Here is an 18,337-nt window from a genome sequence, read left to right on the forward strand (position 1 = left end):
GGGCCTTCTATGTTGTTAGACTGTGAAAAAGTCTCACACATGAGGTATCCCCACACTCAGAAGGAATAGCAGAATGTGTTTTGGCATGTAAATCTAGGTATTCCTATGCTGTGTGCTGGAAAAATCTTATTAACTGACAAATTGGTGTAAACAGACACATTTTCATTTTCTTCTCCTCATTTTCCAAAAAAATCGTGGCAAAAAAATTAAATTTTCAAACTCACTATGCATTTCAGAAAATATCTTGGAGTGTTTGCTTTCCAAAATGGGGTCATTTATTGGGTATGCCCTCTGTCCTGGTGCTCCAGGACCTCCAAAGATTTAATTGGTAGTCAGGAAATTAGATGTGTAATTTATGCCGTTGGAACATTTGCTCCTAGGATTTTGGGCCCCTCTATGCATCTAGGATGTTAAAAGTCTCACATGTGGTATGCGCATACTTGGGAGGCATAGATGAAAGTGTTTTGAGGTGTAATTGTAACTATACCTATGCTGTGTGTGAGAAATAACTTTGTGAAAACAAATTGTGACAAAAAAATTACAACTTCAAAAAACTCACCATGCTTCTTACTAAACACCTCAGAATGTGTACTTCACAAAACGTTGTCATTTGGGAGGTATTTGAACTGCCCTGGCATTTTAGGGCCTCAAGAAATTATTATTATAATAATGATATAATATTAAATAATAATAATACATTTATGAAGAAATATTATTTATTTGCAAAATGTTGTAACAAAAACTAAGACATTTTTTTTTAGTATTTTTTTGATTTACAGCAAACAATGTGGTGATTAAATACCACCAAAAGAAAGCCCTATTTGTCTCATAAAATGATAAAAAAATTTCATTTGGGTACAGTGTTGCATGAGTAATTATCATTTAAAGTGTGACAGCATTGAAATCTGAAAAAATGGCCTGGGCAGAAAGGGGGTGAACAAGTCCAGTCTTGAGGTGGCTAAACATAAAACTGTCAGATAGTAGCATTAAAAGCATACACCACTTCACTATCCTAGTGAATTCCAATCACTCCATGGTAGTATCCGATGATGTCACCCTACTCTGCCGTACACGTTGCGTCAGGGCATGTGGCTTAATCATGAACACCTGTTTGGACTGAAAAGAGGACAATATTGGTGGATGGATGATTGAACACATACTCTATTTTTAAGCATACTATTTTTAAAGTGGGACTTTACTCACAAAAGGAAATTTTGCTGAGCCTCCCCCTACCCCCTCTCCTCTGCCCGTAATGGAAACTTTTTCTTTAAGGGTACCTATTTCTGATAGGTACCTGCTCCCACTTCTCTGCTCCCCTAGCTGAGCAGAGTGGAAGTTCGGCCCTCCCTGTCAACTACCTCCTGGGACACATTATCTGTCCCAGGAGACTCTGGGGCCATTCAGAAAGTGCAGCACCTCTTTTGCATGCGCAGTTGGGAGCCAGCTGTGAAGCATCAGGAAGCCACAGCCAGCTTCCCATAGTCAAGACAGTGGTAGCACTGAGGAGGGGAAGACTAGGGAGTCAACTCCATCTGAAGTTCACCCCTCCTCCCCCCCACAACCTTCTGGAACCTGTGATGTGTCACAGGTCCCAGGAGGTTGCAGATCCATTCACAAAGCACAACTCAACTTGCGCATGCACAGCGAGGAGCCAGCTGAGAACTTGCAAGGAATAAACACTGTGGCACCGGGGACCCAAAGACTGGCAAACAACAGCCCTGGGTGGTGACAGTGATGGATCCCTGGATTGGTGTCTTTTTATTAAAAGTTAGTAGCTACAGAATTTGTAGCTGCTTTTATTTTTTGTAAAGAGACCTAAGTACCTCTTTAAAGTATAACTATAGGCTTTTTTTTTTATATAGTGGAGAAGGATTACAATACCTGTCAGGATTTAATTTCTGAGTACCGCTTAGACCTTGAAGAAGGGGACATACCTCGAAAATTTGTCTTGAAAACAGTATGTTAATGCAAATAAAAAAAAGTGTCACGGACAGTACTCAGTTGTTTCTGTCGCAAGTAAGGTTGCTGCCTCATCCCCTTAAACCCGAACACATAATAATTACACAGGTTCTGAGGCTAATTTATTGCAGATATTGCAGTGAGTTTAATTACCACCTTACTCAGCTGCAAAACCTGTGTAATTAATATGCGTCCGGGTTAAAAGGGATGAGGTGGCAACCCTAGACTCGCAAGCGCACTAATATGGCTACAAACACCTCAAGCATTAACCTCCTTAGCGGTGTTCGAGTGTAGCTCGGGGTAAAATTTCTATACCAAAAGCGGTAACCCCGAGCTACACTCGGGCTTACCATGCGACGTTCTCTGGGGGTCCCTGCAGCACTTACCTTGTCCTTCGCTCCCGCGATCTGTCCCCTCCAGCGTCCCCGGCCGATGCCGGCATCCGGCTTCTGTGTTCCGGTCCCTGTGATGTCGGGATGTACGGGCGCCGGAAATTTGAATTTTTTAAAAAATGTAATTTTTGCTGTCATTGCTATTTCAATGCATTTCACATACATTTTGTCCCTACTGCTTTGTCCTGTGCCCTGCCTGCATTTTGAATGTTCTTTCTGCCTGGAAACTTAGAAAAGTCCATGGCGTCCAAAAAGCGTCCCTTTACGTCAAAAGCGGTTTTAGAACAGCGATAGTAAATCAGAACCACTTGCAGAATTGAGTGATAATGATTCGTGGGGAAATTCGTCATCACTGAAAACAATTTTGCGACTTTGCTCAGCGATGTGCGAATTTGCCTCTGTATTTCAAATTTCAGTGTTTTTGGTTTGATTATATTATTGAATTAAATTTATTATTATTATATTATTATTTTTTATGATTATTTATTAAATTATAATTTATGATTTCATGTTTCAAATTTTATCATATCCAGGATGTTTAATAGACTCTTGTTCGGACAGATTTCAGTGAGTTATTCCTAAAAATTACAGCCTACAATAAAAAACTACATATTTCCATGCAAAAAAATGGTACCGCTTTCAGCACAAAAAATCGGAAAGAATCATACCGCCAAGGAGGTTAAACAGGTCATCGAGATGTTTTTTTCTACTAAAGGAAGGAAAAACTCTTGGCTGAGATTCCAGATAAGGGAGCTATAAGTCTATGACAGGGGTCTCCAAACTTTCTAAATACAGGGCCAGTTTATTGTATTTCAAACTTTAGGGGGGCCGTACCGTGGCAAATTTTCCTGGCATCAGTGGGAGTAAACATTGCCACGTTTGGCATGGGGGGAGGAATAGTGTCCCATCATTGGTATCAGTGGAACAGTGCCCCTTCATTAGTATCACTGGTAGGAATAGTGCCCCATTAATTGTGTCATTGGGAGGAACAGTGCCCCATTATTGGTATAATTGGGAGGAATAGTCCCCCATTATTGGTGTCATTGGGAGGAATAGTGCCCCATCATTGGTGTCAGTGGGAGGAATAGTGCCCCATCATTGGTGTCAGTGGAGGGAATATTACCCCATCATTATTGTCAAAGGAGGGAATAGTACCCCATCATCAATGTCAGTAGAAGAAATGTATTTATTTCATGTACTTATATAGTGCCATCAATTTACACAGCGCTTTACATATATATATTGTACATTCACATCGGTCCCTAACCCTCAAGGGGTGTACAATCTAAGGTCCCTAACTCACATTCATACATACACATACTAGGGCCAATTTAGACAGGAGCCAATTAACCTACCAGCATGTCTTTGGAGAGTGGGAGAAAACCGGAGTACCCGGAGGAAACCCACGCAGGCACAGGGAGAACATGCAAATTCCAGGCAGGTGGTGCTGTGGTTGGGATTTGAACATGTGACCCTAGTCCTGCCAGGCAGAAGTGCTAACCACTTAGCCACCCATCATCAGTGTCAGTGGAAGGAATAGTGCCCCATTATTGGTATAATTGGGAGGAATAGTGCCCCATTATTGGTATAATTGGGAGGAATAGTGCCCCCTTATTGGTGTCAGTGGAAGGAATAGTGCCCCATCATTGGTGTGAATAGAGCCCCATCATCGGTGTCAGTGAAAGGAATAGTGCCCCATCATCGGTGTCAGTGAAAGGAATAGTGTCCCATCATCGGTGTCAGTGAAAGGAATAGTGCCCCATCATCGGTGTCAGTGAAAGGAATAGTGTCCCATCATCGGTGTCAGTGAAAGGAATAGTGTCCCATCATCGGTGTCAGTGAAAGGAATAGTGCCCCATTATTGGTATCAGTAGGAGGAATAGTGCCCTGTTGTCAGAGGCAGGTAATATATCCCACTACTGCTCACAGTAGTTGGAATAAGGCCCCAAGGGCCGGATTAAAGCAGGCAAAGGGCCGAATCCCGCCACCGGGACGCAGTTTTGATACCACCAGTCTATGACAACAGAATTAATTTTTGTTCGCCAGCGACTCCACTGCAACCACGTGCCTCGCCACTGCACGCTCCTGACGTCCAACTTCCGTTTCCATTCACCGCGTGACCTGGAAGCCGCGCCCCCTTGCAGCGCGTTGGCTTGTGGGAGACTAGGTGCTGAGCTGCGTGAGGAGGCGAGAACGAGTCAAGATGGACGCGGGCTTCTTCCGCGTGAGTAAAGGGTTGTTGGCGGGCGGGCTGGCTGCGTATTGTAGTTGTGCGGGTGGTTGTTTGCTCTTTTGTTTATATGAACGTTTGCGGTCGCTGGGTCGGGAGAACGGAACGTGTCGCTTTAGAACCTTCATGAGTTAGGCCGCAGCCTGTCTAGTCGGTTGTTGGCAAGCTTGTGGCGGGGGCTGTGCTCCGTGGTTCGTTGTGCACTCCTCATTTGCTGATAGAGGCCTATGGAGTGGCCGGGCGCTCAGGCTCCTGGGGCTGTGTGACCCGTGCACAGGCAGCACCGTCTCCATGTAGTCTGAGAGCGCGGACTGTTCTGCTACAGACTGCAATGATCCCGTCCTCACCAGTGTAATCCAAGGTGCACTCAGACCCTGAGCCCAGTCTGTACTATGAGAATGTTTATCACGAAGGACGTAGTGTGTGACACTCACAGGATCAACAAAAACAACCCTGCCCGGGAAGAAAGCAGGTAAAGCCCACCTCTGGGCACAACGGGGAAATAAATCTTTCATTGGATCCCCCAGCCTGCAAAGATTAAAGAGGATATTTTTTTAAGAATCAAACCGCTTTAGAGCTCATTCACACTAGATTGCTGTGTGGGGAACCCGCGCTCCATGCATGTTTCCCCGCAATGCATTCATAGCGCACTGACCTCGTGATCTGCAGCCGGGGCAATCTTAATGACACCCCCAAACAGAGCGTTTGCCTGCGTCGGATCGTGCTGTACAAAAGTACTGTGCCGTCTGGATTCGGTGCGTTTCCATAAGAAGTCCATGCACTACTGTTGATGTGAATTAATTTTGAGTGGGCTGAAATGCACTGCATGGAACTCCTGGTGAATCACATTCCTGTGAAATTTTTAGTGTGATTGAGCCCTTATACACTCACTGGTCTCTTTTATTGGAAGCACAGATTGCTAATCAGCCAATCATATGGCACCAACGCAATGCATTTAGGCAAGGCATCTAGATGTGGTGAAGACAACTTGCTGAAGTTCAAACTGAGCATCAGAAAGGGGATTTAAGTGGCTTTGAATGTGTGATGGTTGTTGGTGCCAGGCAGGCTGGTCTGAGTTTCAAAAACTTCTGATCTACCAGCATTTTCATGCACAACCATCTTTAGAGTTTACAGAGAATGGGCCAAAAAAGTGAAAATCTCTAGTAAGTGGCTGTTGTGTGGATGAAAATGCCTTGTTGATGTCAGAGGTGAATGGGCAGACTGGTTCAAGGTGATAGGCAAAAGTAACTCAATTAACCACTTGTTACAACCAAGGTATGCAGAATACTATCTCTGACTGCACAACACGTCGAACCTTGAGCCCTGGTTCACACTAATGCGGTGCAGCACATTGCATGTGATTCGCACAGGAACCGTACCCCATTCTGTGCAAATCACATTTGATGTCTGTGCGATGTGATTTGAGCCATACATTTTGTATGGCTCAAATCTCATCCACACTAAAATGGTGCAGGACCTTTTTCTTCCGCCTCTGATTCGCATCACATGGGTCTTCACACCCATGCAATGTGGTTTCTAGTAATCGCAGTACGTTTTCAGGGTATCCTTCATTTAACATTGACACCCGGATTGCATGGACGCTGTGTGATTGCTGTGTGGGAAACTCATGGGATCCTCTGCATTTCCCTCACCACATTAGTGTGACCTAGGGCTCCAGCAGATAGGCCACAGCAGCACCTCACTGGATGCCCAGAACAGGAAACGGAAACTACAGTTTGCACAGGGTCACCAAAATGGGGCAGTAGAAGATTGGAGAGGTTGCCTGACCTGATGAGTCTTGAATTCAAATGCAACATTCAGATGGTAGGGTCAGAATTTGATGTAAACATAAAAGCATGGATCCATCCTGCCTTGTATCAACGGTTCAGACTGGTGGTGGTGTAATGGTGTGGGGGATGTTTTCTTGGCACACTTTGGGCCCCTTAGTACCAGCTGAGCATCATCTAAACACCGCAGCCTACCTGAGTATTGTTGCTGATCACGTCCATCCCTTTATGACTACAGTGTACCCATCTTCTGATGGCTACTTCCAGCAGGGTAACACACCATGTCACATAGCTCAGATCATCTCAAACTTGTTTCTTAAACATGACATTAAGTTCAATGTACTCCAATGGCCTTCACAGTCACCAGATCTCAATCCAATAGAGCAACTTTGGGATGTGGTGGAATGGGAGAGTCGCATTTTGGATGTGTGGCCGACAAATCTGCAGCAACTGCATGATACTGTCATGTCAATATGGACCAAATCTTTGAGGAATGTTTCCAACACCTTGTTGAATCTATGCCACAAAGAATTAAGGCAGTTCTGAAGGCAAAAGGGGGTCCAACCTGGTACTAATAAGGTGTACCTAATGAATGTGGCCGGTGGGTGTACTTACCTCGTCTTGCACAGAACGGTCCCTTACTACTTCTTTTGGGGTCAACCACTGGATCTGTCTGCTCCTTTTGTGCATGTGACCCAATAGAAAGTCCTGTGCAGTCTCGCAGGATTTGCTTTACGTCGGCAGGAGCCAATGGCTCTCGCTGCTGCCTTAGTCTCCAGTGGGACTAGGGGGAGAAGACCTGCAACCGGGCACAGTGCTAGATCAATAGAGCACTCAAGTGTTTAGGGGGTAAAAAAATCTTTCAATATCTGCTCCCCTCCAGATTCTGCCTAAGTTCAACTTTACACAAAAAAATAAATGCACATCTTGCAGGTTAACAATAAAGAGCGTTTATTATTTTTTAAAATGGGTGCAGTGTCAGGCTGCTGCACACACTGCCTACGGCTGTGTTGCCTTTACCTCTGTACAGGCTGTCATTGCAGAGCTGTAGGCATTGTGATTAGCCACTTCCCAACCGCCCTATAGCAGAAATACTGCTACAGGGCGGCATGGGTGTGCAAAATCACATGTATATGTACGTGATTTTGCATATCTTGGTAGGGAGCAAGCGCACGCTCTCCCTGTGCCTCCATTCGCGGCCGCCAATCACAGGGTCCCAGGCGGTGATTACTCGCTGGCGCCCATTGATTTCCGAGGATCTCCGGCGGGGAGAACTGTTTTGTTTAATAACAGTTCTCCCTGTCAGCTCGGGCACACTGCTTTGGATGGCTGTGCAGCGCCATCCAAAGCAGTGTGATTACAGTGAAGCACATTGACATGGCCCCCTGGTAAAGCACTCCCAGCACACAGTTAACACTTTGATCACCCATCATGTTAACCCCTTCCTGCCCAGTGCAATTAGTACAGTGTCAGTGCACTGATCACTGTATTGGTGTCACTGGGGACGTCAGTGACACCAAGTCAGTTTCCCCCAGCGTCAGAATGTTTGCCGCAGTCCTGTTATAAGTCGCTGATTGCTGCCATTACTAGTAAAAATTAAAAAAAAAAATTCTAGGGATGCACCGAAATGTTTTGGCTGAAAACACCCCTTTCAGCTTTTGGCCAAAATGAAAAAACAGTGATACAGGTGCCAAAAAACCCTGCCCCTCAAAGCCACCCGGACGCCGCTCAGTAGTTCAGTCTTACCTGAGAAACCATCAATCCCAGCACTGAGTATAGATATGAGTGAAGGAAAGATGGCCACCACACATCTCGGAGCGATGTCACTTCCGGTTTTGGACATTTTTTTTTTAAGCACTAGATCGATACTTTTTTTTTTCATCCAAAGCTTATTGTTGTCCAAGTCTTATTGTTGACCCCATATCTCTCCATAAAGAGGACCTGTCACTAATTATTTATATCACAAGGGATGCACGCATTTCTTGTGATAAGAATAAAAGTGATTACAGTTTTTTTGTTTTGTTTTCCAATAGTGTTTTCAGTACAGAGAAGGTATACATCTACCCCCCCCCCCCCCCCCCCCTTCATCCCATACAAACTGAAGCCCTTTCGGGCCAGAAAACGGGCAATGCACAAAATATAATGTTTCAATAAGAAAAATAAATCTCTGTTGATGGTAACTAAAGGAGTCCCTTAGGGACCTGTAGATGGAAGATGTTCAAATCCAGGGAAGGGAAACAGGAGGTGAGTTAAAACAGAAAGGGAAGAGTGAAAATAGAGATAGGGGAAGTAAAGGAAAGAAAAAAGGAAGAAACAAAGGACGCTTGTTGAAGGGTCCCACCAACAATCGGGTGCAGGGAGCAAGACGGTTTGTCGACATCCCATGTCAAGTGTCCTCTATCCTGGGATAATACTGAAAGATATTGCATCCAAGGTTCCCAAGTTTTTTCAAAATATTCCATCCTGTCTTGAAGAATAGCGGTCGAACGTTCGTTGACCATTATCCAGGTCAACTTAGCCTTCAGAAGATCAAGGGAGATTGCCAAGAGTGTGCAATAGATATCCTGGCAGCAGTAAATATAAATGCAATCAGGCATTTCACATGTCTGGGTACCCCCTCCACTGGCTTCCCCAGGAGAGCCTGGAGTGGTGATTTGGCAAGATTGACAGTCAGTGAGTATATAAAGTTATATGTGTGAATCCAAAATTGCTTGACTATGCTACAGGTCCACCATATATGGAAAACTGTGCCCTGTCCACAACCTTGGAGTGGAAGTGTAATAGATTACAATTTTTTTAAAAGGAACAGTGCAAAAAAAAAAACAAAACATTAAATTTTTTGTTTAAAGTGCCTGCATGTAAGCCCCCCCCGTGCTTGCACATAGTGGTGAACACATATGTAGGCCATGCCCACATATGTAAATGGTGTTCAAACCACACACGTGACATATCGCCACGAACGTCAGAGCAAGAGCAATATTTCTAGCGCTAGACATCCTCTGTAACTTTACAGTGCTAACCTGTAGAAATTTTTAAAGCATCACACATGGAGATTTTTAAGTACCGCAGTTTCATGCCATTGCACGAGCGTGCACAATTTTAAAGCGTGACATGTTGGGTATCTATTTACTCGCCGTAACATCCTCTTATATATTATACAAAACAATTGGGGTATATTTTTTTTATTTTTTAATCAAAGTATATTTTTTTCCAAAAAATATGTATTCATTTTAAAAAACTGCACATTTCGTTTTTCGGCCAATTGCATTTTGAATTTTCGGTTTCGGCACCAGAATTCTCATTTTGGTGCGCCACTAAAAAAAATTCCAGTATATATACTGCCATTTGTAAACGCTATATCTTTCACATAAACCAATTAATATACACGTATTGGGATTTTGTTTTTTTTTTAGCAAAGACGCGTGAATACATTTTGGTATAAATTTATGACAGTTTGATTTTTTTAATTTTTTTTACTGGACATGTTTAATAGCAAAAAGTCAAATATATATATATTTTTTTTATAGCGCATATAATAAACGCACAGAAGATCAAATACCACCAAAAGAAGGCTCAATTTGTGGGGGCAATAAAAGGATGCAAATTTCATTTGTGTGCAGCGTTTCATGACTGCACAATTGTCAGTTAAATTAATGCAGCGCAGTAACACAAAAAATTGTCCGGTCAGGAAGGGGGGTAAATCCTCAGGAGGGCAAGTATTAAACTAAAGTCATGCTGATCAGGGTGCCTGCAGTTCGTTCAGATTACAAGTACGTCTACCGTGGTAGCTGACGGGTGCAGGGAGAGGAACCCCTCCCTTCTGTCACAAGGAGGGTAGGACTGGGGGAAGAAGGTGCAGGAGCTGCAACATGTTACATGTTCCACCCTAAAATCGGATGAAAAATGTACCATGTTCCGCAGGTGAATTTATGCGTTAAATTCTTACCTCAGTCCATTCTCAGTCCAACTCTGTGCCCATCTGCTGTAGCTTTTTTGTCCCTTTCTGACCCCTTTTTTGAAAGTAGACACCCCAAGGAATTTGATAAGCGGCGTGGTGAGTATTTTACAGATATCATTTTTGTCACAGGGTTTTGAAAAAGAAAAAATACATTTGTGTTTTCTTTCGTTTTCCAAAAATATGTGGCAACAAATATCTGCAAAATTCTCACCATGCCTCTTGGCAAATACCTTACTAGTGGCTACTTTCCATACATTTTTATTATAGATAGGCAACGCTTTAAAAGCCTTTACAGGTCACCAATTTATATTTACACAGGAGGTCTAGTGCTAGAATTACTGCCCTCAATCTGACATTCACTGTGATACTTCACATGCATGGTGCAACCGCTGTTTACATACGGGGTCAGCGTTTGCTCGCATGGGGGGGGGAGGGGGGGCAAGGGGGCTTTTTTTTTCAGTTTTTACACTGTCCCTTTCCTTTTTTATTTTGATCACTTTTAGTGCTATCACAGGGAATGCAATATCCGATATAACTTCAATGGGCATTGTCATATATTCTTTTTTGAGAAATCTGGGGTCCTGTGCCCTTACATTATCTAATCTCACCAAGATCGGTGTGATCAGATGCTTTCCCAATTTAAAAATGGAGCTGTTTATATCCTGCTTAACTGAAGTGATGAAATGCTCTTAACTTCCGATTTCTTAGACTATAGAGATGATTGGCACCATTCTGGTCTCCAATCAGCTCTATGGTCAGCTGGCAGAAACACCGGCTGCATTCTCAGGTTCCCCCGATGGCACGGGACTGCTTGAGAAGGCCATGGAAGGCAGCAGGGGAGGGGGGGGGGCATCATCATCTGCTGCAGTCCTGCAGCTAATTAGCAACTAGGATTGCTTTTACATGAAAACCGATCGCCAGCTGAAAAAAATGATACCAGGATGATGCCTGCAACTGTAGGCATCATCCTGGTATAACCATTCAAAGTCGTGATGTACCAGTATGTTGCTGGTCCTTGTTGGGTATATATGCTGTTTTTTTTTTTTTTTTTTTTTGGAATGTAGCCTGTGGACTGAATGGGGAAAAAAAGAGAAGAAAAAGTGTGTGGTATGCCCACCATTAGAATATACCGCCCTGCATCCACCCACTTCTAATGGACACATTCTGGTCTCTAATCAGCTCTATAGTCAGCCTGCAAATCTGCTGGCTGCATTCTCGGATTCCCCTGTGGGACCGGAGAGCCCAAGAAAACTGTGAAAGGCAGCAGAAGAAGGGGGATGTCCCTTCCTGCTGCTTGTGAAAACAATTCAGTAGCTAATTGGCCGCTAGGATTGCTTTTAAATGAAAACCGACCACCAGCTGAAAAAAAACAATACCAGGATGATGCCTGTGGCTGCAGGCATCATCCCGGTATAACCAATCAAGGTCCAGAAATGTACTAGTAGATTTCTGGTCCATGTTGGAAATATATGCAACAGCAGAGAACATGGGCATATGATGAATGGGGTCTGTGGACCAAAATGACCGATATTTTATTCTTTTTGTATTGCCCATGTTGAGGGTTATGCCCCAAAAAAGTTTTAAATTCAGAAACATGATGGGTTTCCATGTGAATTGTCTGGCAAGAGCTGAATTTGGGTGGGTGGCAATGTATTGTAGTGCATATAAATTGCCTTGGCCCACAATCAGATGGTACAAATCTTCCGTGAAAAACAGCGGAGGGCCTAAACGCTAGTGCTAGCAGCGAATGGGGTTGATCCTGCTAACACTGCGTTTTTGGAGACACTATATAAAGGAAGCACTAGTATAGTATAGTGATCAATATATTGATCTGTACAAACACTATACTAGTAATGGGGGTGATCAGCGACCTATAGTGTACGGGCAATCTCACGCTAGCTGGGAGGTGTGCTAACTGACCCTGGCATCTAATGTCACTAGTGGCAGGAATACAGTGATCAGTGAAAAATTCTGTATACTGACACTGTACTAATGGTGCTGGCCGGGTGATGGGTCAAATGGTAAAAAGGGTAAAATGTTCGAATTGAACGTGTTTGTGTGTAAAATGTAGGGCTCTGACACGGTGCCATGTTCTCTTTTCTCCCAGGACCGACTGGGGGTGCCGCGGGGGGCGTAGGCACATTCACACCCAAAAATAGGAAGCGATGCAAGATTATGTCACTTTCCCAAGAGCTGCTGCTTGCTCGCAAAATGCGGGTAAGCGGTTGGCAAATAGTAAAAAAAAAAAAAAACCTTTAAAAAAATATAAAATTCTCAATATGGTGTTTTTTTTTTTTTTTGTAACATTTTTTTTTTTTAATTTAAAATACTTTTATCAGAATAGTACAATGTTACTATAGTAACATTGTATTACTGGTGGGGGGTGATCAGGGATTTTTATTTTTGTTCCACTTTGCTTTGCAGGAGAGATCATTTCTCATGAATCTAACTCATTCATGAACTGTCATCAATGAGTTAAGGTTTTGACGGCTCGATCGTGATCTGTGATTGGCTGGAGCTGGTCACATGGTACAGGGTGCTGTGATTGGCCCCATGTATCATGTGACACCTGTGGGCCAGTCACAGCTCACTAGGAAGAGAAGCAGCGCTGTTATGAGATTGATTCAGAACAGCTCTGCTTACATCGTGATCATGTGATCGCATAGTGATCACATGATCACAGAGATCTTCATTCCGCTGTGTCTGCCGGGCACAGCAGTTGCTGTCAGGGAGCGCTGTGCGCCCCATTGTGTTGGTACTGCCAGTGCAACGTACGGGTACGTTGCTTTGCCTGTAGTTGCTGCCTCACCCCTATCCTGGCACCATAGGGCAACTGGTGCCAGCTCTGCCAGCCAGCATAGTCTGGAGCTGGGGTCACTGTCCCTAGGGGCGATGGGGTGGTGTATGGAGAAGATGGGGATGTTTCACAGAGTTGCAGAGTAAGGTTGATGGAGTGCATGTGCTGGTTCCTGGCCAGCATGGTTGTGCCACCTTGTCCTGAGCTTCTGGCTGTCAGTGAGGAAGTCTTTGCTGTACTGGAGGTGAGGCTGTCAAAGCTGGCAGGACTTGGCGAACCTGGCTTCCCTCGGAGCACTCATCCTTGACCACCTGCTTTCATGCTGACAGTACTGATAGCTAAGAAGGCCGCATCCTCCGCTCCATGGGCTCTCCGTGCCACGTGAGATCTCTGTGTGACAGGAGGGCTGTCCTCCGGGGAGCCGGCTCTTAGGGCTGCACCAGTGTGTGGGAAGTTCGTTGTGTATACCGGAAACCTCTGCACACTGGGAGGCAAGGAGGTGACTCTGGGGGTCTCCGGACAGCGCCCTACTCCATGGGAGAGGAGAGAGGGGCCGGCCACAGATTCAGGAATGAGACCATTGGTGAGCACATCAGTGTGGTAAGGAAGCACAGGCCCCACTCAGGATTCCTCCGCCAGGCCTCGTAGCGGGACAGCCAGCCTGGGAGAAGTAAAAGCAAAGCTGAGTGACCTGAGCTGAGAGGAGAGTGCGGACAACGGCCACTAATTCGGGGAGCGTGGAGACCTGTCGGTGAATGGGCTGACAAATACTCAGGTGTCAGGATGCAATTTTTGGTCCCCATGGCGACCTGCAATAATAGGTCTGCTTGGAACAAGTATACCAGCCCAGGAACTGCACTTCACATTTTTTAAAGTCTTAAATGGAAAAGTAATGTTGATTGATGTTACACTAGTGATCCTGATGCTGGTGAGACTTTGCCAGCGGCAGAATCACTGTGGAGGACTTCACTGGGGGGTTGGAACATTCACCTGCTTACGTATATCGCTCCTGTATCATCTGAATGAGTTACATTCTGCAGTGAGAATGATTCCATGCTGGTCCCATCTGACTTGAGAGGGACACATACAAGTAGGTGAGCATCTGTTTGTTAGTAAATCTTTGTAATTGCACAGCACGTAAACAAAAATACAAAATACATTTATTTGATAACTTAAATATTGGGCTTTATGAAAATACTTCAGTATTTCCTCTACTGTCCTAGTTAAGAAATAATTCTGTTTGCACCTGCCTTGTTGGTGACATATGGAACATATGAGATGCCACTAATTCCTGGTATGTTCTAATAATAGCATTAGTATGTGCTTCCTGGAAGACAGAAAAAAAAATTGTAGACACATTGATGTTTGCTCATTTTCTATACTATTTCTAATTGTGCATTTGTTTTTGTTAAAGTACACCTATCAGCAGAGACATTTGTGGTTGCCTTAGCTTTATTTTGAAAATGCTAGTTTGTTTCTAGTGTCAGTACTTCTATATAATTTTGTATCGGTTTCCAGCAGTAATCCTCCTCAACAGCCAGGCTTGTTGGAGGCTGATGCAATGTGTACAGTGGATATAAAAAGTCTACACACCCCTGTTAAAATGTCAGGTTTCTGTGATGTAAAAAAATTAAACAAAGAAATCATTTCAGAACGTTTTCCACCTTTAATATGACCTATAAACTGTACAACTCAATTGAAAAACAAACTGAAATATTTTGGAGGGGTGTAACCATAAAAAAAACTAAAATAATGTGGTTGCATGAGTGTGCTCACCCTCATATAACTGGAGATGTAGCTGTGTTCAGAATTAAGCAATCACATTCAAAATCATGTCATGAGTCAGTACACACCTGCTATCATTTAAAGTGCCTCTGATTAACCCCAAATAAAGTTCAGCAGTTCTAGTAGGTCTTTTCTGACATTTTCTTAGTCGCATTTTACAGCAAAAGCCATGGTCTTCAGAGAGCTTTCCAAAGCATCAAAGGGATCTCTTTGTTAAAAGGTATCAGTCAGCAGAAGGGTACAAAAGAATTTCCAAGGCATTATAGATATACCATGGAACACAGTGAAAACTGTCATCAAGTGGAGAAAATATGATGCAACAGTGACATTACCAAGAACTGGATGTCCCACCAAAATTAATGAAAAGATTACAAAAAAACTGTTCTGAGGTTGCCAAGAGGCCTACAGTAACGTTAAATGAGCTGCAGAAATATCTGGCAAGTATTGGCTTTGTGGTACATGTGACAACAATCTCCCGTATTCTTCATATATCTGGGCTATGGGGTAGAGTTGCAAGACAGAAGCCTTTTCTTATAGAGAAAAACATCCAAGCCCGGCAAAATTTTGCAAAAACGCATCTGAAGTCTCCCAAAGGCATGTGGGAAAAGGTGTTATGGTCTGATGAAACCAAAGTTGAACGTTTTGGCAATAATTCCAAAAGATATGTTTGGTGCAAAATCAACACTGCACATCACCAAAAGAACACTATACCCACAGTGAAGCATGGTGGTGGCAGCATCATGCTTTGGGACTGTTTTTCTTCAGCTGGAACTGGGGCCTTAGTCAAGGTAGAGGGAATTATGTACAGTTCCAAATACCAGTCAATATTGGCACAAAACCTTCAGGCTTCTGCTAGAAAGTTGAACATAAAGAGGAACTTCATCTTTCAGCATGACAATGACCCAAAGCATACATCCAAATCAAAAAAGGAATGGCTTCACCAGAAGAAGATGAAAGTTTTGTAGTAGCCCCAGCCATTCGAAAATCTGGGATGATCTGAAGAGGGCTGTGCACAGGAGATGCCCTCACAATCTGACAGTTTTGGAGTGTTTTTGCAAGCAAGAATGGGAAAATATTGCCAAGTCAAGATGTGCCATGCTAATAGACTCATACCCCAAAAAGATTGAGTGCTGTAATCAAATCAAAAGGTGCTTCAACAAAGTATTAGTTTAAGGGTGTGCACACTTATGCAACCATATTATTTTAGTTTTTTATTTTTACTTCCCACAACCTAAAAGGTTTCAGTTTGTTGTTCAACTGAGTTGTACAGTTTATAGGTTACATTAAAGGTGGAAAAAGTAATGAAATGTTTTCTTTATCTCATTTTTTTACATCACAGAAGCCTGACATTTTAACAGGGGTGTGTAGACTTTTTATATCCACTGTACATCCTCTGGCTATCTGATAATGTACAAAAGGAAGGAATGCTGGGTCTTTATAATTGCTACTGGTGCACTTTTATGTAAGGTACATTTTTAAAGAATGTTTAGACTTTATTCACACAGCTGCAGAGGGTTGTGCAGCATACAAGGTTGCTTGAATGTTGTGCCCAGGGGTCATAGGTATTGACGTACAGCAGAGGTGCTCAACCTGTGACCAATGGGCTACATGTGGCCCTCGTAACCCTTTGATGTGGCCCTCGACCTCAAACCAGGGAAGTTCACTTCTATTATATCCTGCAGGTTTGGTGCACTTTCAGAAACCCCCTAGTTGAGATGTGTTTTTACCACACACCCTTAACCTGGGGAAACATCAGGGGTCGCAATGGTGATCCAGCCCCATGCTCCAGGGGGCCCATGCAGACTCCCGGTCATGATCTGTTTTACTCTTGCACAGGAGGGGTGTGTTATACGGGAAACAATCCTCTCCATTTTCCTTCTGCAACTGCTGAAAGCCGTTTTCTCCTCCTCCGCTCCCTTCCACCGGCATTCAGCGGCTGCAGGAGAGAAATGTTCATTATGCTATTCAAATGAAGACATTCGAAAATTCTGAACCGTTTCATTTCATTGTGACCCACTACCGGTTGCCAAATTACTTAAATGGCCCTCGCTCTTCAAAGGTTGATCACCCCTGGCGTACAGCCATAGACAGCAGCCTGTACAAACTGGTGACAGACACTGCATCTGTATGCACGTCTGACTGCATATATCTGTACAGGGATGGATGAGTAGCCTTTGACAGTGACATATACATAAGTTGTTTGGATATTTACTATCTAGTTTCTGTTTGCCACCTAATATGGACATATTTAATGTATAACAATGGTTCCAAGCTTTTTTTTCTCACTCTAAATTTTATTCATCATTTTATTTTATTTTTTTTAATTCTTTGTAGGGCACAAGTGCGGAGCAGGATAATCGCTTTAGCAACAAACAGAAGAAGCTTTTGAAGCAGTTAAAGTTTGCAGAATGCTTGGAAAAAAAGGTACTATTTGTTTAATATTGAAATATTATATCCAAAAGCTTATCTTTAAACTGCAGGGTAACACTGGAGATTAATGGAGAAAACACTTGACTTTAGTGGGGAAACTTTTTGACCTTATTCATGCAATACTCATGCTGGAGTTTTAGAACTGAACAACATATGCAACAGGTGCTTATATATGACTTTAATAACTCACTTTGCCACATGCAAGTCTATATGCACACAACAAAATGCTTCATAATTGTCCTTTCTTAACTTTAAAATTTACAAATAATTATGTTGATGTTTATCCAGTTCACAGAATGTTTGAAGATTTCCATTAATACTTTTGTGACGGGAATTGGTGTGCCTTCTCTTTACGATCATAAGAACCTCTTGGCTCCAGACTTAGCGTTAGGTCGTATACAAACTTGCAGATAGGGCCATCAGTGGATTCCAGTGGCAAGACACTCAATCTGGGACCAAGAAGTTCTTATGACTCTAATGTAAACAGCTGCAGGAAGGCCTGTGCACAGCAATGGCAGGCTGACAGGAGCCACAGCGTTCCACTGCTGTTTGCATGTTTTATTCTGAAGACCCTATTAGAATAAATGAGGCCTTATTATATCTATTTCCTTTTTGTTTTGCATTATAACCAAATTATTTTGTATCTTCCTTTCAGGTGGATATGAGCAAAGTAAACTTGGAAGTAATAAAGCCTTGGATAACAAAGCGTGTAACGGAAATTCTGGGGTTTGAAGACGATGTGGTCATTGACTTTATTTTCAACCAGCTGGAAGTGAAGGTATTCCTCATTGAAGGTTTAAGGATTAATTTTTTTTATTATGTGAGTTGCATTGCATTTGACTTAGCTTATAGGTTGTGTGACCTTATTGGCAGTGTTGGTGGAATAAGTTTAGCTGAAGGTACATGGTTTTCAGACTGCAAGTCAGGAAGAAGTTAATGTTTTGCTGTGTGACATGATGGGTTAGATGGCAGTTTTCTAATGATAATGTGATTTATGAT

The 18,337-nt window shown here is 43.2% G+C and overlaps 1 protein-coding gene across 8 annotated transcripts in view; it reads left to right on the plus strand.

Moving 5' to 3' along the window:
- The first annotated feature begins 4,458 nt into the window (after positions 1–4,458).
- SRRM1 (serine and arginine repetitive matrix 1) overlaps positions 4,459–18,337 on the plus strand; it is a 43,950-nt gene continuing 30,071 nt past the window's right edge. For 5 of the 8 annotated variants that reach the window (XM_089665134.1, XM_089665136.1, XM_089665135.1 and 2 more), the window contains exons 1-3: positions 4,459–4,575; positions 17,243–17,332; positions 17,994–18,116. In XM_089665134.1, the coding sequence (XP_089521260.1) occupies positions 4,555–4,575; positions 17,243–17,332; positions 17,994–18,116 (234 nt within the window). In that variant the 5' untranslated portion in view covers positions 4,459–4,554. Of the gene's footprint in view, positions 4,576–17,242; positions 17,333–17,993; positions 18,117–18,337 lie in introns of those variants that run through there. The other 3 variants (XM_089665141.1, XM_089665140.1, XM_089665142.1) reach the window with 1 other exon arrangement.

Source organism: Staurois parvus, unplaced genomic scaffold (genome assembly GCF_062004578.1).
Source record: "Staurois parvus isolate SC_StPar_1 unplaced genomic scaffold, SC_StPar_1.0 ptg002140l, whole genome shotgun sequence".
Taxonomy (NCBI): domain Eukaryota; kingdom Metazoa; phylum Chordata; class Amphibia; order Anura; family Ranidae; genus Staurois; species Staurois parvus.